Source organism: Pseudorca crassidens, chromosome 2 (genome assembly GCF_039906515.1).
Source record: "Pseudorca crassidens isolate mPseCra1 chromosome 2, mPseCra1.hap1, whole genome shotgun sequence".
Classification (NCBI taxonomy): Eukaryota; Metazoa; Chordata; class Mammalia; order Artiodactyla; family Delphinidae; genus Pseudorca; species Pseudorca crassidens.
In genome coordinates, this window is record NC_090297.1 from 185,237,030 (window position 1) to 185,261,242 (window position 24,213).

Here is a 24,213-nt window from a genome sequence, read left to right on the forward strand (position 1 = left end):
GCGCAAGCTCGTCGTGCACGGCGCCTCCACGGGTGTCCGTGCGTAATTGGCCCGTGCTCACATGCGGCTCCAAGAACCCCCTCCGCCTCCTCCTCTCCCTCCTGAGCCCGCCTTCCTCACGCTTCCTCCGCGCCCCTCTCTTCCTTCCTGGCGCTCCCTGGAGCTGGCCGCGGGAGCTCGGGCAGCTGGGAAAGTGCCTTGGCCAAGTTTTTCCCAAAGAGTTGAGTCTCAATGGGGACATAAATCTCCAAGGCTCGAGGGTGCGTTTGTACATGCTTTTAAAGGGGAGCGGTTCAGATCCAACCTGACGAGCTGCCAGCGGTGACACACGGCCTGTCCCCATGTAGAGCTTCTTCCCACCCGGGGCTCCCGTTGTGGGAACACGGCCTGAGAGTCTTGCTGGCGCCCAGGCTGCCGGCCCCGGGGTGCCCTGGGAGGGCACGTGGCAGGGGAAGAGGAGGGAGGCCACGCCCGCGGGCTGCTGCGAGCCTCTTGGCTTGAGTGTCTGGGCAGTTGAGGCCAAGGGGTGGAGGCAGAAGAGGGAGGCCGGCCAGGCTCCGACGGTGTCAGGTCAGAGGTCAGAGGACAGGCCTGCTCTGGTATTTCCTGGATTAACGCCCTCTAACTGCATGCTGTCACAGCTGTGGCCCCCACGGAGCCCCTCTTTGTGAGGGACGAGGGCGGGGATGGCTTCTTTAGGTACAAAATGGAAAGCCAGAGAGGAGAGCGGCGTGCCGCAAGCGGCACAGCTCACGGATGACGGTCGCGGCTTCCGGCCCGCGACCGCGTCTGCGGGGAAGGGGTGAGCTCTGCAGTCAGTGAGGAGCTGTGCCGTGCTGCGCTAGTGATGCTGGACTCGGGCCCTCGTCTGTGGACCTGAGGATGGCTGCGTCACAGACCCTGAGGCCGTCCTGGTGCTCCGATGTTCTGTTCCCTCCATACCAGTGCCTCGTGTGTCTGTGGTTTGTGCACACGAGGTTAGGTCTCCCTCTGCGACTTAACTTGCATCTTCCGTGAGAGGCTGAGGGAACGGTTCCTTTCTTTATGGGGATCTGACTGACCCCTGGGTGCTAACAGCAGAGCCAGAACTGGAAGTAGCCCTGGGAACATGGAGGGGCCTGTAGGTTTGAATGACTGACCAGAGGACACTCGCCCCAGACAAATGTGGGTGTGGATTTTTGTCGCCTTCACAGTGAAGAAGCACTTTCCCTCTGACCTGACTCTCTCTTGCCGCCAGCAAGGCTCGCACACCAGCCGTGCCCTCATCGGGACCCGTCGGGGCTGTCAGACACCCCACACTTTCCCAGCCTGGGCTCGGGGCCGCTGCTCCCTCGCTTCGCTTCCCGGGGAGGCCGGGCTGGGAGAACAGACGTCTCCACCCCCATCTCCCACAGCAGAGCCCCAGCCCCCTGAGGGCATGCTCGGGCTCCTGGGTGTTGGGGGGCTGGGTGTTAGGGCTCTGCTGTGGGAGATGGTTAGGTTAGGTTAGGGCTCCTGGGTGTTGGGGGTTGACTGTGGACACATGTGCTACGGCCAGCGGGGACCTCAGCGGGTTCCGGCACACGGCACCAGAAGCAAGACCCTAAGTCGTCTTGGGGGTGTGATGGGAAAGCCGAGCTGTGCCCCCCACCACGCGTTCCCGCCTTCCTTCCCTTCACCCCATCACCTCTTCTGACCCTTCCCTGTGTCCCCAGCACACATGGCGCTGCCCTGGTTTCTCTGAACCAGAGGTGAGTTCCGGGGAGGAAACCCTGGAATAGTTACTGGTTCAGGAGAAGGAGAGGGTGGCACGCGGGGAAGGGGCTGTTCCTGCTGTGTGCGCGGGGGGGCTGTGGCCCCGCACGGTACCGTCACCAGCCCGTGAGCAGGAAGAAGGGCACTTGGTCCCCGTCACCAGCCAGACTGACTCGCCTTTCCCTTCCGCCGGCAGGTCCTGACAGAACTGAAATCCGACAACCAGAGGCTGAAGGACGAGAACGGCGCCCTCATCAGGGTCATCAGCAAGCTGTCCAAGTAGGCCAGGCGCTGGCTTCCCGGGACGGCGCTGGCCCCGCCTCTCCCCCCGCCGGCGCCCTCCGGCCAAGAGGAGCCACGAGGACCTTTCTCTGGCCGTCGTCCAGTTGCCGCCTCTGCACCCTCCGTGTCCCCTCCTCCGGCCCCCGCCGCTGGGGTTCAGACAGTTTTCATCAAAGCGCGACTGCGATCCCTCAACCGTTAGAGCCGTCTGGTGGAGGCCTGGGGGTCGCCAGGCCAGCCGTGGACCCGGCCTCCGGCTGCCGGGCCTCTGGTCCACGTAGCACTTGGTCCAGGCCCCAGCCCTGCTGCCACCACCATGCGTTCTGATGTGGGACACACGTGGGGAGGCCTCTGGAGCTGCCGCCACTAGATCCAAGTTGACAGTGACTCCACGTTGGGGCCCCTGCTTGTCCTTGCCTCTCAGGAACTGACTTTTCTCTAACTCCCGCCGGTGGTGGTGGAATTTTTTCTACCAGCAACCCAGTGGCACCTGACTGGTCTTAACGCCCGTTCCCTCCGTGTCTGGCCCTCTCCCCAGGGCTCAGGTGACCGGGCTTGCCTCTTCCGTTTCTGCCCTTTTACTTTCCTTCCTCCGTCCGCCCCGCGGCGCGTGCCCCGGGAGGTGGGTGCTGGGACAGAGCACCGACCCCAGCGGTGTGCCCGGGCAGTGGTACCGCCGGCCTCTCCCCGGCCAGGCCGGGCTCAGCTCCCCGCCGTCCTCCCCACGCAGCGTTTCTCTGCTAGAACACCCGCCTGCCCCACCTCCCTTTGACCTGGTCTCCTCTCCTGAAGAGAAGTGGCGCCGCTGTGAGGAGGCGTGGGGGCGTCTGAGGCCCCCCCCCCTCATGCCTTGTGCTGTGAGCGTGGTGGGCTTGATGGCATCTGGGGCGTGTCCAGGGGAGAGACGATTGTTTGCTCGGAAGCCAGCAGGAGGAACGAGTCTGGACTCGGAGTGGCGAGACCCGGTGGCCAAGGCTGTGTCCCAGGGACCCCACCCCGCCGTCAGGGAGCCTCTGGCGGCTGCGCCTTGATCGCTCGAAAGCTGGGCGGCTTGGATGAGAGTTGAGGTCTTCCTGAGGGTCCCCCTGTAACGTGACAGCCCTGCTGTACCTGCGGCTGGGGACCCCCGAGGTGCTGACGCTGCCCTGGGCCTGGAAGTCGGTCCCCACGTGCCCTGCTTTTCCCACCTGCCGCGTCTTGGCTGTCCTTCTCTGGACGAAAACCTGGACAGGTGGCTCCCTGGGTTCAGCACAGAATTGGGTCATGTGTTCTTGATGATGCCCCAGTATTAACACTTAAGTGTTTGCTTTTTGTAGGCGCTTTATCCCTCGGCTGGTTTGAGTGTGCAGGTCGCTTTGGGGTTGCCGGAGACATTTACTGTGTAGCGGTCCGTTCTCAACATACGCTACCTCTGTCTAGTTTCTCTTTCTTTCCAGCCCCTTCCATGGCCCTCAGAAACGTCACATGCTCTTTAACCCAGAGCCATGATCAAGGTCCCAGTTCGGGATAGGAGCTTTGTCTCCTGGGGCAAAACGCCTTTCTCAGAGTGTGCAAAACCTTCCATGTCCGGCCATTTCCTGCGAGGAGCGACGCCTGGGCGGGGGTGATTTGTGTCGTCGGGGCTGGGGGGGTTGCGTGGGGGGGATGCTGAGAGTGAAGTTTCATATCTTCCACTGTAGCGTTTCCTTTGTTCTGGGGGAGGGGAGCAGGCACGAGGCCTTGGCCTTGACCCTGGCTCTCCGGCACACCCTGGGTGCTGGGCCAGGACTGGAAAAGGAAACTGAATTATTAGGACGTCACCTGGACTCTCTTGCATCAGGCAGACCAGGCAGAGGGGCCGCAGCACGCCCTCCGCTCCGTCTGTGCCTTTCGGGGGCGCGGGCGGCTCTCGGAACCCGGTCGGGCTGTGTCCCGCGCCTCCCTCCAGCCCTTCTGTGTCAGGCCTCTCCACTCAGGAAGCCAGGCTCTGTGGCTAGAGCCCGTGGTGTAGACCAGCCCGTGATCTCAGGCGCTCTCTCTCTTATGCAACTAAGTCTGTGAGACAGACTCTGAATCTGGTCTCTTTCCAGGCTGTGCTGGTCCGCGAGGTGATGGTCAGGGGCCCCCTCGCTACCTCTGGGGTTGCGCCCTGTCACCGCGGTGCCTGGATGGGTGGTCAGCGCTGGGGGGAGGGCCTCGTCGGCCTTGGCCAGCTGTTTTCTGGACAGGCCGCACCTCTGGGAGTGACAACCAGCCTCTGAGCGTCTGAGTCTCTGGCTGAAGCCTCACTGCTTCTCCCCCTCGTGCCTGAGGCCCCAGGCTGGGCCTTGGAAGGGTCTGAAGGAAGGACGCGCGCTGGCCTGTCTCCTCGGCCCACTTGCAGGGCGTCAGCTCCTCTGCTTCCCTGCGCTGAGCAAATCGTGTGCATGTTAGCGCCACTCGGGGCAAAAGGCAGCTGGAATCCCACTTCCAAGCCTGTGGACCCCACCAAGGTGTGTGTGAACTGCCAGCGTGGAGGGGAGCAGCTCGTCTCCGTCTCCAGGTTTCTGGCCCTGGAGCAGGCCTCTCCCACCCAGACGGACACAGACAGAGGGGCTTCCCAGCTTCCAGGCCACCGTGTGCCTCTGAAGGGAAAACCTCGGGGACTCAGCAGCTGGGCCAGTAGGGAGTGGGCCCCTGGTTCCATCCACTGGGTGAGCGCTGGCGTCCTGGCCTCCAGCACCACCCCTGACTCTGGACGTGGCGGCCAGCGGTCATAGGTGGTCCTGCCCCTGTCGTGGCCCAGTTACAAGTACAGAGCGTGGTCCCCATTACTGAGTTTTAAGGCAGGTTTCAGCACCTCGGAGGGTGTGTCTCCTGACCTTGTAGGAAGGCAGCTGTGGCGGCAGAACGAGGCCGCTGAAAGGACCGGGCGTCGGGGCCCAGGGCCAGCGCCTGTCCTGACCCGCCGTGCGGCCGTCTGTGAAAGGGGGCTGGGTCGGTGGTCCTCAGGACCCCTTCTTGGCTTGAGAGTCTGTGGTTTGTTGATTCCTAGGGAGACCAGAACATTTCTCGCTCAGAGTTTTTGCTCTAACTTCAAAAATTCTTTTCTTCTCATTCAGATGGCTTAAGAGTGTGTCAAGGTGGGAAAGTGAATTCAGTCTGGAGGGTAGTGGCCGTCCCTCCTGATGGCCTGGTGAGAATATGCAAACCCGCGGGGGTGGAAACACGGCCTCTGGATGAGTGGTTCTCATGGGAGGGGCCCGGCTCCTGGCGTCCAGACGGCAGACCCGCTGTGTTTCTCCCCACCGGCCACTCAGTCTCAGCTCTGCCTTAAGCACCAGAGGGCCTTCCTCGAGGAAACCCCAGCCTTTAGTTTTGTGGGGCTGTCGCAAGCCGAGGTCCCTCCCCTGAGCAGGGCTGCAGGGAGTTCACACCAAAGGCTGCAGGACCGAGCAGCCCCCGGGGAGGAGGGGGAGGGCCAGGGTCTGGGGCCCGCATCACTCAGCTTTGCTCGGCCCCCCGGATGGGTGTGTAGACTGTGTCAAGGATGGCCACTGATCGCTTGTGCTCTGATTAGATTGGGCAGTAGATCAGCTTCACTGCGGCCCCGGGAACCGTCGTTGTCACAGCTGCTTGGGGGTGAGGTGGGCTCGGGAGAATCTGGACCGGCCGGTGGCCGCGTAGCAGGCGATGCAGCCCCTCCTGTGAGGGTCGTGGTCGGACGTCAGGTTGAGGAGGGGTCCTGGGAGCCCCTCCTTGGGAAGCACATGTAGAGACGGACACGGCTGAGGGTTGGCCTGATGCTGCCTTAGGAGGTTTCGAGCTTTGGGGGTCACTCTTGCTTCTAGCCTGTGTGCACACGCGTGTTTGCTACATGGAGATTTCAAAATGCAGTCTCATCACCCAGTTTCATCCAAGTGTGTTACTCTGTTAACTCATATCTTTTGCTTCCCCCCTCCATTCCCCAGAGGGCTTCTCTCTGAGCTTCTTCTCCAATTAATCTGCTTATCATTTGGGACTGGGAATCTGCCAGAGTGACCTTTTCTGTTACTTCTCCAGATTTTCCCCTAATGCTCCCAGTAAACTTTTCCTGGGTGGCCCTTTAAGGTGACCTCACGATGCTCCTGTCTTTGCAAAATAAACACACCTTTCACCCTCCCGCCTACTCTCATCTTCCTCCCCATTAATTTTTTGCTTTTCTCACTTGGAGCTGGTGGTGCTTTAGAGGAGAGATTGTCCACGAATCAGCCCCGACTCTTCCGGTTGCAAAGCTGACTGGCTGTGCCACTTCCCCCTCGAAGGTGAGGTTTGGCCCTAGCCTGGGCGGGGCCCATGGGCAGCCTGGCCTCGTCTGCGCAGCTAGAGACTGAGTGAGTCCTCAGGAGGGCACCAGGCAGTGTCGGTGCGTCTGGGACAGTGGCTCATCTGCTGTTGCCTTGCAGGAGCGGGTTCAGGAAAGGCAGGGCCCCGGGGGCCTCGTTGAAGCCTCGATGGTCTCACAGAAGCAGGACTCGGGGTGGGGGCAGGTCCTGGACGTGGGGTGCTAGGCTGGCCTCTGAGCCTGACCTGCGTCCTCTCTCCATACCGCGCTCTTCTGGGGAGGGGGCTCGGAGGGAAAGGCGAGGGGCTCAAGCCAAGACAGCAGGAGGTGGGCCACAGGGGTGGGGGTCCCCTTGCACCCCTGAAAGGCTGGGGCTGCTGTCAGGCTGGCCCCCAGGTGGGGGAGGGTGAGACTGTGTCCCCATGTCCCGCCATGGGGGAGTCTGACTCAGGCTGCAGCGCCGTGGTCCCCCCTCGTCCCCCTCCGTTCCCTCTGCCTCTGTCTTGATCGGTGGAAAGAGCTGTGAGACCCTCCCTGGGGTCTCCACACCCCCATTCCAGGGGTAGCATTTTGTCTCTGTTCACCTTACCCCCACCTGACTTCCCCTCCAAGAAAGCACCAGAGGGACCGTTTGAAGTCGGCTCCGTTGTAAATACACGTGGTGGGGATAGGGGTTTAGGGAGGGACCCAGATGCGCTTTGTGAGCTGAATGTATTTTTATGCAATTCTGAGTGGCCTTTCAACTCTGAGATGAATGATCTTGTTTTACTGGTTATTATATAGTATTATTAAGTATTCTGTGTTTGAAAGTTTGGGAATAATAATATCCACATCTACATGATGCCTGTAAACACAACAGTATTTATAAATAAGTAAATTGTGTTTTAACTTTGTGACTGTCTCCACAGTTTAGGAAATGGGGTTTATAGAACCTTACATAGGGCCAGCCTGTGGTAGTTTCATGTCACCATCCTTGCCACTGGGGGCCTCTGTCCCAGGGACGGCCACAGGGGCCAAGGAGGAGCCTGGGGGGCTCCCAGCCTCGGGGGTGGGCACTGGTGCTCTCACCCCGGGCGGCCGGGGCCCTGAGAAGGTGGCTTCCTTGGGTTCCCGGGGTCTCTGCCCGCTGCTCTGTGCAGCACTGTCTCTGCAGGGCCACCGCTCGGTTCAGGGCAGCCGGAACCGCTCCATGGCTCCGAACTCTAAAGGCAGCTGGTGGGGGTCACTGGAGGCTAAGGTGCTCGGCCGCTGGCAGGGGGGCCAGGGTCGGGCCCTCCGTCCGTCCTAGTGCACCCCATCTGGTTTGCTCAGACCCATTCACACCCAGCGGAGGCCCCGTCACCGAGCTGGAGGTCGCGGAGGTGAGGGAGGGAGGCGTCTTCTCCCCTGCGGCCACCCGGCTGCTGGCCTGCGGCCCAAATCGGAGGCAAAGGATCAGGTCTGGAGTGAGGGCTTCTCTGGGTGCCCGCTGGGCCCGGGCAGTCAGCGGAGACTGGGCATCGCCTGGAGGTGGTGAGGCCCAGCCCTTCCCTCCTGAAGACTCCCCAGCCCTCGTGCTGAGCTGGCCTTGCCCCCCTCATTCCCAGCCTCTGCCAGGCCAACCTTACAGGCTCTGCCTTCTCGTCCCTGGAGCTTGGCCCTGAGCCGGACGCCCCGCTCCACCTGCGGCAGAGGGGCTGCGGGGGCCTCCCTGCGGAGACGGCCCCCAGATCGCAGTGAGGACGGGTCACCCTTCCAGGTCTGGGGGCGGTGCTGCCCTACCGTCTCTTTCCAGAAAATCCTGAAGCCCCGTCCTCGGCCTCAGGAGTCACAGACGTCTGAAGAAGTCGGCTGCGGTGAGCTAACCGAGGGCTTGTAGGAACCGTCCCTCCTCTGACCCCACCCCAGGGCCAGACGGTGGCCGCGCCCCGAGCCCGGCTCTGCTGGCAGTGGGGAGCCGGGGGTCTAGTCCACCCCAGCAGCTGCCCTGAGGGCCCACGCGCCCACCGCCCAGCCGGACCTGGCCTGGCCTTCTGGTTCCTCCAGCCCCCGAGGGAAGAGCCGTGTCCCCAGCCTCACCCCCCGCGCGGACCCTGGGGCGGCTCCTGCTCCCCAGCCCCGCAGGAACCACCAGAGACCGCCCCCAGCGTGCTTTCAGCTCATTCCTTTAATAAGGAGATGCCGCTTATTACAAAAGAACATGTTGACAAGAGATGAGACAAGAACAGAGTCCACGGGGCGGGGGGGTGGGTGCTGGACATGGGTCCTTCCTGGGACGGCGAAGGCAGGGGTCCTGGTGGGGCTGCGCGTGCCAGGGGGCCTGGGGCCTGCCCGCCATGCTCTTGCAGTCTTCAGACCCCAGGATTTCAGAAGCAGCGGATCCCGCCCTCGGAGAGGAAGCGCCAGGGCAGAACGTCTGGCTTCTCGGAAGGGGTCCTGGGGTCCCGATGGCTGAGGGGGGCCCTATGCACCCCCGGCTCCCGCCACCCCCCCAGCACAAGGGGCCTGGCTCGTAGCGCACAGGGCCCGCCTGCCCACCTGCGGCCTCGGCGGCGCTCCTGTCAGACCCCCTGCATTTCCCCCTCCTCCCATCAGGGCTGGCCGGAGGGGTCGCTCCCGTGCGTGGCGTTCCTCTGCACCGGGGCCTGCGGCTACTGTCCCTCCTGGTTCAGCGAGATGGCTCGGGACCTGGGGCCCCCTTCTACCTCCCGCCCTCCCATGGGACACCTGGCCGGGGCTGGGCCGGGGCGCTGGCGAGGGTCCCTCGTAGCCAGAGCCGCCCAGCCGCAGGAGAGAGCATGCGGGGGAGCTTGGCCTACTGTGCTCTCCAGCCCCCAGGGTCCCTCCCCACTGCCACCCTTGGCCCCCCAAGCCCCCAGTGTCACGTGAGCAGGGCTGGTTGTCCACCCGGGCGGCATCGGGGACCTGACCACAGACCCGGCCACCAACAGCTCCTGAGAACCCTCGTCGCCTGCACGGGGTACCCCCATGGCCCATCCACCCCCCGACGTGGAGTCGGACCGCAACACCAGGTGAGGGAGCCGGGCCAGCGGGGGCATCTGCTGGGGCCCCACTGGGAGACCTGGACACCATCCGTCCTCGCAACGTGGGGCTGGGAGCAGAGGTGACGATGGGTGAGCCCTTCACGAGTGTCCTGAGGGGAGCCCTGGGAGGATGGCCCCGCAGGGGCCCCTGTATGGCTTTTCAGTGAATTCAGAGAGTGGGAGGAGGGGGCACACCACACACACACACACACACACAGGGCACAGGGCTGGACGCAGGGCGCCGAGGGTCAGCTCTGCCCACGGTCCCCTGGTCAGACCTGGGCCAGAGGCCAACTCCCCCCCGGCGCGTGGCAGGGCAGGGGGGCCGGGAGGGCGAGGGGAAGGACATTACACACAGAGTCGAAGGAGCCGTTCAAGTTGTGTAAAACGGGGCTGGGGGCACTCAGCATTGCCATGCGGTTATTTACACAGAGTTGAGACATGCATCTTGGTGGGATGAGACTGGGGTCGTGTTCACAGGTGACCACCCTCTCCGTGAGGCTCAAATGGCTTCAGAAGGTTCTTGTTGTCGCTTAAAAAATATATTCTTGTGTCTTCAAGTCACAGTGTCCCCCTTCCCAGTATTGCAGCTCAAAGAATGGGTAGAATCCTGGTGACCTGTCCCTGCCCCGAGGCTCGGGGTGAGAGCGAGGCAGCAGTGGTCGCAGGACTGGCCTGCCAGACAGAGCATGGACGGCGGGGCAGCCTGAGTTTCGGGTGAGTCCCAAACAGCGCCTAGGAGGGACTGACTTACACTTTGAAATTATTGGTTGTTTATCTGAAATTCAAATTTAACTTGGTGCCCTGCATTTTTATTCGCCAAATCTGGCAACCATGTTGGGGGGCTGAGGGTCACCACGATCAGGCCTGGGGACCCTCCCCTGTCTGCCACCACCCAGGGCAGAACCAGGGCTCTGAGGCAGGAAGGGGGATGGAGTGGAGGGAGACCCAGGGACAGCCTGTCTGTGGGGCTGAGGGAAACAGAAGCCAGACACGTGGGGGGCGGGACGCCCTCCCTCCCCAACCCCAGGGGCGGCCCCCCCAGTTCGCTCACCCACCACCTCCCACTGCAGGGCTAGTGGGGGACCTGCAGCGACCCCACCCCCACCCCCACCCCCACCCCTCACTGAAGCCCTGGGCCAGCAAGACCATCTCAAACCAATTCTAGAAGCACAAGCTACATATGGTTCCTGGGAAGTAAAAAGACCAGGCCTGAGGCTGCGTGCATCCCTGCTGTCCCTTCCCCCAGCCGAGCGACCCGGAACGTCACTTCCCATCCGGCCCGGCACCGGTCGCTCATCATCGGGGGCTTCCCCCAGCTTCCCCCAGCCCTCAGCTTGCGCGGCCAAAGTCCGGAAACGTGCCCAGAGCCCTGGCGGAGTTGGTTCCACTCTGGAATGATTATTCAAGGAGAAAGGAGGAAACAGAGCTTTCTGGCCTCACCTCCATTTTCTGGGTGGCACTGGGTTTCGTTTTTCATGGTTTCAGTCCCTTTGTAAAAATCGCCTCTTCTACTTTCCTCTCTGCAATAGACTTTGGGAGTGAAAACGCACAGCCTGGAGGCCTCCAGAACCCCTCGTAGCCAACCTTAGTTCTGGCCCACTCAGGGCAGGATGCCGACACGCCAGAAACGAGCCTGGTGGCAGTGAAGGTGCCCTGTGGACTGGGTAAGGACCCTCAGGTGCAGGACACTTGGGACCAGTGTTGTTTCCCCACCTAGTTTGTGGGCCCGGTAGATGCCTTCTGCTCAGACGGCTCCTCTGAGGCAGGGGCCCAGCCAGGACCGGCCAGAACCCAGGAGCACACTGCTCCCCTCCCGCGTCCCCTTGGCTCCGCACTGGGGCCCACACTCAACCTCCCTGCCCCTGAGGCTACCCACTCGAGGTGGGCCCAGAGCCGTAATCCAGCCGCGTCTCCGGGCCCAGGACCCCCAGAGCAGCAGACGTGCTGCGGAGCCTCTCCCCTTCCCGCCGGGAGAGAGGCGAGTCCTGGGCTCAGGAGGGTGGACGAGAATCCCAGATGGTGGAAGGTGGTCGGGAAGGGGCGGGAGAGTGAGAAGTCAGCTCTGTGGGCCCCAGGGGAGGCTGGGGGGAGGGGGCCCCGAGGAAGCACCAGATCCCATAGCTCTGCAGGGGGCATCCAGGCCGGGACAGCCCCCTGTGGTCCCCCGGGCCTGAAGCCTCACTCTTGTCCTACAGCCCGGGCCCTAGGACCAGCCCACAGTCTTCGTCAGGTCCCAGCTTCTCGGCATCAAGTGAAGAATGACTTCCTGAGGACCAAGGGCCACGGGCAAGCCTGAGCCCCACTGCCCAGCTGCTGCTCCTGGAGGAGACGGCTTCTCACCACCTGGCCGGCCAGGAAACGCAGCCGGGCAGGAACACGTGCCTGCTCCTTTCTGACAGTGAAAGAGACGTCCCTCTGCCTCAGGTGCCCGCAGACGCCAGGGGGGCTCGACGGGGTGGGAGGTGCTGCCACGGGTGCTGGGAAAGAGGCGCAGCTCCGGGTCTGGGAAGCCTTGAGTGTTCTGGGCCGAGGAGAGGGCCAGGGCCTGCAGCTGCAGAGACGAGGGCGGCTGAGGGGGGGCCGCATGCTCTCGCCCAGGCTGCAGGTTTGGAAGGAGACTCGGTGCACGCTGGACTAACGTATATATGGCTTTTTATCGATGCTGGGGACACGAGGTGAGCGGGGAACGAGCACAGTGACCGCGGGGCAGAACCCGGCCCACGTCCTCCGCCACCGCTCGGAATGGCCGCCCTGCTCCTCGGGATTCACAGCAAGTCCCTCGGGAGTGCTGGGCGGGGCCTCCCCGCAGGACCCCTGGGAAAACTCAGCTAGCTGTCCACTACCCTCCCCTCCTTACCTGGGCCTCAGGGGAGCTAAGAACCTGTAAACCTTCCTTTTCAAGCCCTCTGGCCCTGAACGGATACCGTGTCTTCAGACAGCGCAGCTCCACTTTGATTAAGGGAGAAGCACAGGCGGGAGGGGAAGAGATGCCAGTGACTGCTGGCTTCCGTCCTAGAAAGGGAGCCGACATCTGGGTCTCCCACCGCAAGGGCAAAGGCCCGGCAGTTTCATTTTGGCCTTTCTGGGAAGCGGGTCTTCTGTTTCTTTGCGGTTTGACATCACCCGTCAGCAAGGTGAGGTCGCGGGATGGACAGTCCCCGTTCAAGTCCAGCCAGTCTAGCCTATAGCTCAGGTCTGTGGTGTCCCGGGAAGCCCCCGGCAGCAGGAGGAGGTCCACGCCGGCACCGGGCTTTGGTCCTGGCTCTGCACAGTCCAGTCTCCCCGTCTCGCCTCCCAAACAAACAGCCACTCCCACACAGCGTGGGAGTTCCCCAGTCTGAGCAGGGTTCTAAGCCCTCTGCTCCCACAAGGCACCCTGTCCGCGGCCCTCCACGAGCACAGGGGATGCGCACACACGCACGGATCCCTGGCCGCTGGCTGCCTTCCGTCAGGAGTCAGTCAGGAGGTGCTGCCATTGCGTTGGTCCGGAACGCTCAGAAAACAGAAAATGCCACCACTTTCTGCCGAGAGAGCCTCCCTCGGGGTAAGGGCTGGGCGGAGCTTTGGAGGAGGAGGGTGGCGGGCATGCAGCGAGGAAACTCCCGGGGCGACAACGGGCCAGGCTTCTCTCACCTCCGAGGGGCCCTCCTCAGCCGCCGTTGGAGGGAGGGGGTCTTTAGAAAGAGGACGAGGGCAGAGGAGCGAGGGCACGGCCGCACACGGGTGGGCAGGGACGCCTCGAGGGCTGCCCAGCTGAGGCAGCAGCGGCTCTGGCCGCGGCCCCTACTTGTTCTTGCCCAGCAGCGCGTCCACCTCCTCCTCGGGCTTCAGTGAGTGCCACTGGGCGATGGGCCGGCGGGGGTTGGCCAGCATGTCGGACCAGTGCCGCAGCTCCGTGCCCGTGGCGCTGCTGCCCACGAAGATCTTGCCGATGGCTTCGTTCTTGCCCAGCTTGTCGTAATCCAGCACGGTGACCACCACCTGGACTTTCTGCAGGGGGCAAAGGGAAGGGCAGTGGGCAGGAGAAGGGCCCGGCGGCCGGCCCCTCCCTCCCCAGCTCTAACTGGGCGGGCAGGCACACAGAGGTGGGGCCCGTGCCTCTGACGCATTCTTCGCTTCTACCAACGACTGAACACAGGCCCCCGGCAGCGTGCTGAGCGCCTGGGAGCAGAAGGGCAGACGCATCCTCGCAAGGTGACAAAGGTCACACCCGAGAGGCCAGCAGGAGGCACCTCAGGACCTCAGAGGGAGTGACGTCCGGCTGGTGAGTTAGGGCAGGCTTCACGGAGGAAGTGACCTGGACTGGGGGCTGGAGGGGCAGCAGGGGCAGGTGGGCGTCCACCGCCTCAGCGGCTGCAGCCTCTCCACACACACGCCCTGCCACCACCTCGCGGCCAAAAGGAGGTGTCTGTGAGCAGCTCCCGCTCACCTCCCCAGAAAAGGGGCGGGCTGGGAAGTGCCGGGCATGGCCGGCCGGCCGTCTGTAGCAGTCAGTGGGGGAGGCCACCCGCCCCACGTCCACCCCTGCCAGCCCAGCACCTGGATCTGCTCGAAGGGGATCTCGAAGCTGAAGGACTCGTTGAAGTACGGGTTCAGGGTCTTCTTCTTCACTGTCGTCTTCTTCTTCTTGAGCCTCTTGCCGTTCTGCATCAGGTGGATCTTCACGTAGGGGTCTGTGCGGAGGCAGCCGGCGAGGCCCTGAGCACGCGCCCGGCCCGCCAGCCCAGGGACGGCAGAGCCAGCTTCCGGGCCAGGGCGGCCAGAGGCTTCACCTCTGGGACCCGCCATGGCTGTGGCCGCCTGGAGCTCGGGGCTCTGCTGGGACGGGCCGGCGCTCAGTGAGGAGCCAGGGGGCCACTTGGTGGTGTCCGTCCTGGGCAGGGGGCACGTCAGCGACCCACCCCATCCCATCCTCCCGACCTTGTCAATGAGCAACGAGGCCCAGAGAAGGGCACCCGTCTGCCCGAGGTCACACGGGGGCTCAGGGACAGAGCTGGGCTGGCAGTTCAGGAGGCCGGGCAGTCGCACCCCCCAGCCCCGCCCAGAGCCCCTTCCAAGGCAGGGCCACCCCCATCTCCCCCGCCCCCGGTAGAAGGGCCCGCGTCAGGCCGAGCCCTCCCACCGCCTGCCCTCCCTGTCCCTGCCTCACCTGGGGGTGACGTCCCTGACCCCTTCCCTCCAGAGCCCACAGGGAGAGCAGCAGAAAGGCAGCTCTCAGCGGGGCTCCCCGCCCCGTCCTGCCCTGAGGACCCAAAGCCGCTCAGACAGCCTGTGTGTCCCACGCATCTGAGGCCTGCTATCCAGGTCGAGGGCTCTGGGCCGCGACCGGCTGGCAGGTGCCCCCGATGGCGGCCAGAAGCCACGCACACACCTGAAAGGCCACCCACGTCCATCTTCTTGAGGTTCTTGGCCTCCAGGATGCAGACGGTGAGCTTCCCAGCCGTGGGCACGTAGCGCAACGAGGTGCAGATGTCACCCAGCTTCTCCGGCTGTCGGGGGAAGGGGACGCGGTCAGCGCAGCAGCGCCTGTGTCCAGCACAGCTGACCCCCTCGGGGCCTCGGCCAGGGGTGGCACAGCCCTGGCCGTGACAGGTGGACACTGCAGTGCCGAGGACAGGCTGCTGGCGGCGTGGGGTTTGCCGGGGCCCCTCCCCAGCCTGGCAGGTGGCGGAGGGGGACGAAGAGGGGATGCGGGGAGCCCCCCTTCCTGATCACAGCCATCCCACTTGCAGAGCGAGCTGCGGTCCTCCAAGCCCTCGGCATCCCTTTCCTTGTGTTAGCGTCACAGGGCAAGGACCTCGTGACTAGCAAGAGGGGGCTCCTGGGCCCGAGAGCTCGGCCGGCGCCACGGCACAGTCGAGGCTTCTCAGAGGCGGGCCTCGGGACCCAGGCTGGCCGCCTCACCCACAGCCCGGTCAGGGTGCTGACCCTTCCTCCGGGCGACCTGCATGGACTCGGCCAACACGCCCGGCTGGTGCTGGGAAGGGATGGGGGCTAAATGGGGGCTTTGGTACACAGTAGGTGCTCAATAAATATGTGGCGAATGAGTGCGTGCGTGCTGTGGCAGTTTCTAGGAAGACAGGCCCCCCCTTGCTGAGAATCCTCTAGAACAATGTGGGCTCTCCCTGTGGGTGAATGTGGTCCCCAGGTGGGTCGCCGGCCCTAAGTGGGCCCAAAGCCGCGGAAGAAACACGAGTGACGCGTCCTGTCCCCCTGAGGTGCCCCCTCGTCCGCAGACAGAGCCGGGGGCGTGGGGCGGACCCGCCAAGCTCTCCTGCCCTCACCTCCTCCTTCTCTCCGCCCTGCAGGTCCCTCCACTCCTCGATGGGCTGCCCCAGGTCCACGGTGTTCATGGGCACCTTCACCTCCCCGATGATGTCGTGTTTGGAGAAGCGGTCAAAGTCGTAGATGGCCATCACCAGGGTCTTGCCCCCCAGCTCCTGGTAGGGCACCTGCAGGGCACAGGCAGGATGGAGGGGTCAGGGCAGCTCGGGGCCTCTGGGGGCCCTGCAGGACACCTGCCAAGTCTGCGGACACCCGGGCTCGGGTCCAGGCCGAGCTGGTTCTGGGCCTCAGCCACAGCCCAGGACCAGGGGAAGGTCCGCAGCGGGCCAGCCTGTCACCTTGAAGGTGAAAGTCTCATTGAAGGCGGGGTTCAGCGTCTTCCGATGGACTTTGGTCTCATATTTCTTCTTCTTGTCTGGAAGGAGGAAGACCTTGACATAAGGGTCCGAGGTGCCGCCCATGTCCAGGGCGGGCAGCTCCGCGGCCTGCAGGACGCCCACGGTGAGCTGTGGAGTGAGTGGGCGCCGGGTCAGCCCCGAGGGGGCGGGCAGGTGGGTGCCGGACAGGAAGTCGGCCTCCATCTCCCTCCCCGGGGAATCGGAGTAACACGGGGGAGACGGTCGCCGCGAGGTGACTGGTCTGCCCGAGGAGGGCGGCACGTGGACGGCGGGTAGCACAGCCCTTCTTCCCTACAGCCGGGGTGCCTGCCCCGTGGAGCCCTGGGGGCCGCCCCCGCGCCGCACACCTGGTTGGCCTGGAAGTCGTAGTCCAGGGAGAACTGCAGCTTCCCCAGGTTCTCCGGCTCCTCGGCCTCGCCCTCGCCCTCGCCCTCCGTCAGGCCCGTCTCGGCGTCGTCATCGTCCTGGGGGGCTGAGGAGGGGAGGGAGGGTCAAGGGAGAAAAGGCGGGGTGCCTGCCCCCGTGCAGACCCCAACCCAGAGCTGGAGGGGCTCCGTCGGGCCCCGCTTCCCCTCAGCCCCCAGCCCGGCCCTGTCCCTGCGGGGCCAGTACGGCCCAGATGCCACGCGGCTTCTTGAGTGGTGGAGCCTCCCTGTGACCCCCGCCCCGCCCCCAGCTCAGGCCACCACGTGGGCAGCACGTACCAGGCGTGCAGGCCGGGCGTCCAGGCCAGGCGAGTCCACAGGTGGGAGGAGAAGGGAGAGAGTGGTAAGAAAATCCTGCAGCTCAGACCAGCCGCATGGCAGGGCCGGGGCCCCCACAGGCTCACACGCACACGCACGTCCACGTGCGTGCTCACACACGCTCTCACACACGTGTGCACGTGCACGCACAAACTCAAAGGCCACGGCCCCTGGCTGACCTCCTGAGATCAGCCCTCCTTCCTCCCTCCACACTGATTCCTTGAGCAAGAAATTCCTCCCAGAACAAACATGGGGAAAGTGAGGCGCCCGGGGCCTCTGCAAACTTAAAAGGAGACACAGGTACATCAGGGCGTCTTCCAGGCTGCTCCCTGAAAGATGGGGAGAAGAAAGAGCCACGTCCTTGTGGACGAGAGACGGACCCACAGGGCCCCACAATGAGGACATGGTCCAGCAGCCCTGCCGGTGGGAAACCGGGTCACACGATGGTGGCTTCCTGGTGGGCGGGGGGCTCTCTTCCCAGCATTTTGTCCCAACGGCCTCCTTTCGGGTCAGTCAAGGACAGTCCCTGCTGACCTGAGCGAGCTCTTCCCACCTGGAGAGCATCGAGGGGCCTCTGGTCACCCGGCCCCGCCTACCTGGCCACCCTTCATGTCCTTCATGTTCATGGCGTTCTTGGCGCCCTTGCCCTTCTCCTTCTTGTTCTTCTTCTTCTTCCAGCAGCACTTCTTGCAGATGCAGAAGCAGCAGGCGAGGAGCAGAAGGCCCAGGAGCACCGCGATGGCGCCCAGCGCCCAGGGGGGCACTGCCCACAGGGAGATGGGGTCAGCGGCGCTCGGGCAGCCCCGACCCCTCAGGGATAGAAAGCTGGGTCGGGGCCCGGCCCTGCTGCCGCACCCCGCGTTGTAAACCCACGTTAAGTTGCATACTTCGGTGCCCTCCCCTTTCTGCCGCCCCAGCGGGGACAGCCTGTGACAGGGACAGCAGCCAGGCGCATACCACGGGGCCCCCATCTGGGCTCTGCTGAGATCTAACGACTTTGACCCTTGGAACTGCGGCTTACACGAAGGATGGGAGGGTCCTCATCAGACCCCGGTGGGGTAGGAAGGCCCGGCCCTCAGGCGCAGTCCTGAGAGGGCTGAGCCTGCTCCAGGAGGCCGGGCTCAGAGGGCCCGCGGGTTTGGGGAAGTGCGGGGAGGGGCGGGCCGCGGGCCGGCCGGGGCTGCTCTCCGAGGTGCTGAAGCACCGCCTCCCACCAGTGGGGCTGCTCCCCGAATCCGGACCTCGGGTTTCTCCCCACAGCCTTTACCAGAAATCCAGGAAGCAGTAGGGGGTTTTATTTTCTATCTTGCAAAATAAAGTAGTTTTAAAGTATGACTGGAAAACTTGAATAGTGATTTCTGTTTCATAATTTTTTATCTTCTTTTGGTTCCATCTTTTGACAGATTTCTAAGTATAAGAACGTTTATCCCCCCTGGAGGGTAGGGCACATAAACCCCCTTGTTCCCTTCATTAGTGCCAGACCACACTGCCCCCCATTCCTGAAGGGGATCCCCAAATAATCCAGCCTCGAGTCCAAACATCATTAGGAAAGATCGCAGCTGTCACACCCCCATGGTGCACCCCCCCACCCTCGCCCCCAAGCTGCATACAGATCGATACTCACGAGGGAGCTTGACCATCTCATTGAAGAATCGGTCCTTCAACGTGGCAAACAGGTCCCCCTTGCCCTCCCTGGCGCCTCCACTCTTGGTGGAGTTGTCCAGGGGCTCAGCAGGCTTGGTGGTGGTGGTGGTGGTGGGAGCCACCATGGGCTCCTGGTTCCTCTTGAAGATGTTCCTCATGGTGGCAGAGGGACGGCTATGGGTGAAGGGGATAGGATGAGCATCCCACGGGCCCGAGTGCAGACGGCTCTGCCCACGGGCCAGGAGAGGCTCTTCCAAAAGCTAAAGACTGTTTATGAATAAAGGCCATTACAACAAACCCACAGCAAACATCATTCTCAATGGTGAAAAAATTAAAGCATTTCTTTTAAGATGATCAGGAACAAGACAAGGATGTCCACTCTCGCCACTATTATTCAACATAGTTTTGGAAGTCCTAGCCACGGCAATCAGAGAAGGAAAAGAAATAAAAGGAATACAAATTGGGAAAGCAGCAGTAAAACTGTCCTTGTCTGCAGATGACATGATACTATACATAGAAAACCCTAACGATGCAACCAGAAAACGACTAGAGCTCGATGAATTTGGTAAAGTAGCAGGGTACAAAACGAATACACAGAAATCTCTTGCATTCCTATATACTAACAATGAAAGATCAGAAAGAGAAATCAAGGAGACAATCCTACTTACCACAGCATCAAAAAGAATAAAATACCTAGGAATAAACCTACCTAAGGAGGCAAAAGATCTGCACTCAGAAAACTGTAAGACACTGATGAAAGAAATCAAAGATGACACAAATAGATGAGAGTTATACCATGTTCTTGGATGGGAAGAATCAATATTGTCAAAATGACCATACTACCCAAAGCAATCTACAGATTCAATGCAATCCCAGTCAAATTACCAATAGCACTGTTCACAGAAATAGAACAAAAAATTTCACAATTTGTATGGAAACACAAAAGACCCCAAATAGCCAAAGCAATCTTGAGAAAGAAAAACGGAGCTGGAGGAATCAGGCTCCCTTACTTCAGACTATACTACAAAGCTACAGTAATCAAGACAGTATGGTACTGGCACAAAAACAGAAATACAGATCAATGGAACAGAATAGAGAACCCAGAAATAAACCCACACACCTGTGGTAAATAAATCTATGACAAAGGAGGCAAGGAGAAAAGACAGTCTCTTCAATAAGTGGTGCTGGGAAAACTGGACAGCTACACGTAAAAGAATGAAATTAGAACATTCTCTAACACCATACACAAAAATAAACTCAAAATGGATTAAAGACCTAAATGTAAGACTGGGTACCTTAAAACTCTCGGCAGAAAACATAGGCAGAACACTCTTTGACATAAATTGCAGCAATATTTTTTTTGATCCACCTCCTAGAGGAATGAAAATAAAAATGGGACCTAATTAAACTTTAAAGCTTTTGCACAGCAAAGGAAACCATAAACAAAACAAAAAGACAACCCAGAGAATGGGAGAAAATATTTGCAAATGAAGCAACCAACAAGGGATTAATCTCCAAAATATACAAACAGCTCATGCAGCTCAATATCAAAAAAACAAATAACCCAATCAAAAAATGGGGTTAAGATCTAAATAGACATTTCTGCAAAGGCATACAGATGGCCAACAAACACATGAAAAGATGCTCAACATCACTAATTATTAGAGAAATGCAAATCAAAACTACAATGAGCTATCACCTCACACAGGTCAGAATGGCCATCATCAAAAAATCTACAAACCATAATGCTGGAGAGGGTGTTGAGAGAAGGGAACCCTCCTACACTGCTGGTGGGAATGTCAATGGATACAGCCACTATGGAGAACAGGGTGGAGATTCCTTAAAAAACTACAAATAGAACTACCATATGACCCAGCAATCCCACTACTGGGCATCTACCTGGAGAAAATCATAATTTGAAATGATACCTGCACCCCAATGTTCACTGCAGCATTCTTTACAATAGCCAAGACATGGAAGCAACCTAAATGTCCATCAACAGATGAATGGATAAAGAAGATGTGGTACATATATACAATGGAATATTACTCAGCCATAAAAAACCAAAATAATGCCATTCACAGCAACGTGGATGGACCTAGAGATTGTCATACTGAGTGAAGCCAGACAGAGAAAGACAAGTATCATATGATATCACTTATATGTGGACTCTTAAGAAATGGTACAAATGAACATATTTACAGAACAGAAATAGAGTCACAAATGTAGCAAACGAACTTATGGCTAATAGGGTGGGAGGGGGGGTGGGATGAATTGGGAGGTTGTGATTGATATATATACGCTACTATATATAGAATAGATAACTAATAATAACCCACTGTGTAGCACAGGGAACTCTGCTCAATGCTCTGTAACGACCTATACGGGAGAAGAATCTAAAAGAGTGGATTATGTATATGTATAACAGATTCACTCTGCTGTACAGCAGAAACTAACACAACATTGTAAACCAACTCTACTCCAATAAAAATGAATTTTAGAAAAAAGACTGTATTAGCTGGGACTTCCCTGGTGGCGCAGTGGTTAAGAATCCGCCTGCCAATGCAGGGGACACAGATTCGAGCCCTGGTCCAGGAAGATCCCACATGCCGCGGAGCAACTAAGCCCGCGAGCCACAATTACTGAAGTCCGTGCGCCTAGAGCCCGTGCTCCGCAACAAAGAGAAGCCACTGAAATGAGAAGCCCGCGTACGGCAATGAAGAGTAGCCCCCGCTCGCTGCAACTAGACAGAGCCCGCACGCAGCAACGAAGACCCAACGCAGCTAAAAATAAATATATATATATATATGAGTCCCTGTTTAAAAATAAATAAATAAGAATAAAAATTTAAAAAGACTGTATTAGTCGTAATCCCTTTAAGTCCCAGGGCACTTCCAGCAGTAGCAACACCGTGAAGCAGCAACCACAGGGCCACCAGCCGCTTCTCCCCAGACTCACGCACCAGCCCGTTTCACAGATGCAAAAACAGAGGCCCAGGGCCTAGGCAGCCCCCGCCACTTAGCTCACAAGTCCTGGAATTGAGGTTCGAACCAGTCACCTGAGCCGAGAGCCTGCAAAGCACGCGGCTCTCCTGCGTCGGGCTGCACCCAAGCACTCCACCCAGGAAGGAGCGCGGGCGCAGCGAGGACTCTCGAGCCGCCTCCTCCCTGCGTGACAGCGCCCGGCACCCCCACCCTCCTCACCTCCGTGCCTCAGGCTCCCTCCGCACCCACCCAGGGTGGGTTTCAATCTCTCCTCCAGGAAGATGGCACCCAAGTCCACCCCCGCAGCCCCTTCCTCCCCGGGATGTCGGGGTCCCTTGCCAGCCCTGCCCCCTCTACACAGCGGCACATCAACTTCCTACTCAAACCAGGGCTGCCCATTAATAACAAAAGCCATCCAGGTTTACGGGGGAGGGAAGGAGACTAAGGGAGACATTCCCCAGGATCCTACCTTCCAGAGATAACACAGGTTAGCGTCCTTGGAGAAGCTTCTAACGGTATTTTTCTCTGAGGGTGTTTTACATGTTGCGATCATACTATATATAATTTGGTATTCTGCCCTTTTTTCACATAAAATTTTGTCACAAGCATTCTCCTTTATCATTAAAATCTTCCTTTGTGGGCTTCCCTGGTGGCGCAGTGGTTGAGAGTCCGCCTGCCGATGCAGGGGACGCGGGTTCGTGCCCCGGTCCGGGAAGATCCCACATGCCGCGGAGCGGCTGGGCCCGTGAGCCATGGCCGCTGAGCCTGCGCATCCGGAGCCTGTGCTCCGCAACGGGAGAGGCCACAACAGTGAGAGGCCCGCGTACCGCAAAAAAAAAAAAAAAAAAAAAAAAAAAAAAACTTCCTTTGTTATCAAGTAGCTAAATAATGCCCTGCTGCGCCGTAGTGCTGTATTTGATGCTTAGATGGTTTGCAAGCTCCTGCTGGTAAAAGTATTATCGTGATGGTCTTCATTTAAGGTAACGTTCTTACGAGTTTTTAAACTCTGCTCCCCCAACCCTCCCCTCCCCACCGAGCTATTTCTGCTTCTCAAAATGCGGGTACAAGCCTCCTCCACAGGCCCTGTGAGGTCAGACGCAGGCAACACGAGCATCCCTCTGCCCGGCGCACAGTCGGTGCCCAGGGGGTGTCTGGACAGCAGCGCACACCTGAGGTGCTCCAGGTCATGGGACAAAAAGCACATCTTCTAGAAGCATCAAACACACAGCAGGATGCAAACAGCAAAGGTAAAAGCGAGGCTTTTCGCACTGTGCTTCTCCCTACACGCAGAGCTCTTCTGAGGGCAAGTTTTAGGGGCCCTGAAGCTCCAGCCCTGCTCTAAGAACCCGAGCCCTTGCCCGGGAGCCAGCACGGCCGGCACAAGCCGCCCCGACCACAGGGCGACGCAGGCGCATTCTCCCCGCTCACACTCGCCGAGCAGTTTAGTAAGCTCTTGTTACGGGCTGGGTAAACTAGCCTTGATCCTAAAATCCATCTCGAAAGGGAAGGTGGAGCCCGCCGGGCCTCAGGGGCTCAGCCCCATCTCCCTCACCCCCACCTCACTGACCAGGATTCCGCCGCCCGACTCTAAGAAGGCTTGAGACGCAATTCACATCCATTCAATTCACTCATTTAACGTGTTCAGTTTCGTGGTTTTAGTATACTTACAGCGTTGTGCAACCATCACCACAATCTAATTTTAGACCATTTCCACCAAAAAGAAGCCCTACTTCATTACCAGTCACTCCCCATTCCCACCCTCCTCCCAGCCCCAGGCAACCACTGACCTATCTGTACAGATTCCCCTATTCTGACTTTTCATACAAATGAAATCATATGATAGGTGGCCTTGGTGTTCAGCTTCTCCCACAGAGCGTAGTGTTCTCAAGGGTCATCCATGTCGTAGCAGGTGTCAGCACTTCATTCCTCTCTATGGTTGAGTAATATTCCACTGCGTAGATAACACATTTTATTTATCCACTCATCAATTTATGGACACGGGTTATTTCCACTTTTTGGCTATAAGAATAATGCTGCAATGAACATCTCTGTGCACGTTTTTGGACATGTTTTCATTTCTCTTGGGTAAATACCTAGGAGTGGAATTTCTGGGTCATATGGTAACTACATTTGACATTTTAAAGGACTACCAAACTATGTTCCAAAGTGGCTGCACTGAGCCACTATGGAGAACAGTGTGGAGGTTCCTTAAACTAAAAATAGAGTCACCATATGATCCAGCAATCCCACTCCTGGGCATATATCCAGACAAAACTATAATTCAACAGATACATGCACCCCAACATTCCTACATATACACACACACATATACACACAATGGAATATTACTCAGCCATAAAAAAGAATGAAGTGATGCCATTTGCAGCAACATGGCTGGACCTAGAGATTATCATATTAAGCAAAGTAAGTCAGAAAGAGAAAGACAAATACCATATGACATCACCAATATGTGGAATCTGAAATATGCCCCAAATGAACCTATCTATGAAAGAGAAATAGACTCACAGACATAGAAAACAGACTTGTGGTTGCCAAGTGGGAGGGAGGGAGGGGGAGGGAAGAACTGGGAGTTTGGGGTTAGCAGATGCAAGCTATTATCCATAGGATGGATAAACAACAAGGTCCTACTGTAGAGCACAGGGAACTATATTCAATATCCTGTGACAAACCATAATGGAAAAGACTATGAAAAAGAATATATGTATGTGTATAACTGAGTCACTTTGCTGTACAGCAGAAATTAACACAACATTGTAAATCACCTATACTTCAAAAAAAATTTTTTTAAACAGCAGCTGCACTGATTTACATTCC

The 24,213-nt window shown here is 59.3% G+C and overlaps 2 protein-coding genes across 28 annotated transcripts in view; one reads left to right on the plus strand and one right to left on the minus strand.

Annotated features, from left to right (window-relative positions):
• The window catches only part of PPP1R12B (protein phosphatase 1 regulatory subunit 12B), a 208,429-nt gene extending 190,347 nt beyond the window's left edge, over window positions 1-18,082 (plus strand). For 13 of the 19 annotated variants that reach the window (XM_067729929.1, XM_067729930.1, XM_067729916.1 and 10 more), the window contains 7 exons: window positions 1,931-10,038; window positions 10,854-10,988; window positions 11,520-11,748; window positions 11,923-14,751; window positions 15,633-15,767; window positions 16,032-16,110; window positions 16,305-18,082. Coding sequence is in view for 2 of the 19 variants with exons in the window: in XM_067729926.1 (XP_067586027.1) it covers window positions 1,931-2,017 (87 nt within the window). In the remaining 17 variants the exon portion in view is untranslated. The remainder of the gene's footprint in view (window positions 1-1,930; window positions 10,039-10,853; window positions 10,989-11,519; window positions 11,749-11,922; window positions 14,752-15,632; window positions 15,768-16,031; window positions 16,111-16,304) is intronic. The other 6 variants (XM_067729923.1, XM_067729920.1, XM_067729918.1 and 3 more) reach the window with 6 other exon arrangements.
• SYT2 (synaptotagmin 2) overlaps window positions 11,960-24,213 on the minus strand; it is an 85,419-nt gene continuing 73,165 nt past the window's right edge. For 4 of the 9 annotated variants that reach the window (XM_067729951.1, XM_067729945.1, XM_067729949.1 and 1 more), the window contains exons 2-7: window positions 18,375-18,568; window positions 17,347-17,513; window positions 16,355-16,471; window positions 15,948-16,115; window positions 15,609-15,776; window positions 14,284-14,813 (exon numbers count right to left, since the gene is read on the minus strand). In XM_067729951.1, coding sequence (XP_067586052.1) covers window positions 14,331-14,813; window positions 15,609-15,776; window positions 15,948-16,115; window positions 16,355-16,471; window positions 17,347-17,513; window positions 18,375-18,552 — 1,281 coding nt within the window. In that variant the 5' untranslated portion in view covers window positions 18,553-18,568 and the 3' untranslated portion in view covers window positions 14,284-14,330. Of the gene's footprint in view, window positions 13,315-13,863; window positions 13,998-14,269; window positions 14,814-15,608; window positions 15,777-15,947; window positions 16,116-16,354; window positions 16,472-17,346; window positions 17,722-18,374; window positions 18,569-24,213 lie in introns of those variants that run through there. The other 5 variants (XM_067729948.1, XM_067729947.1, XM_067729943.1 and 2 more) reach the window with 4 other exon arrangements.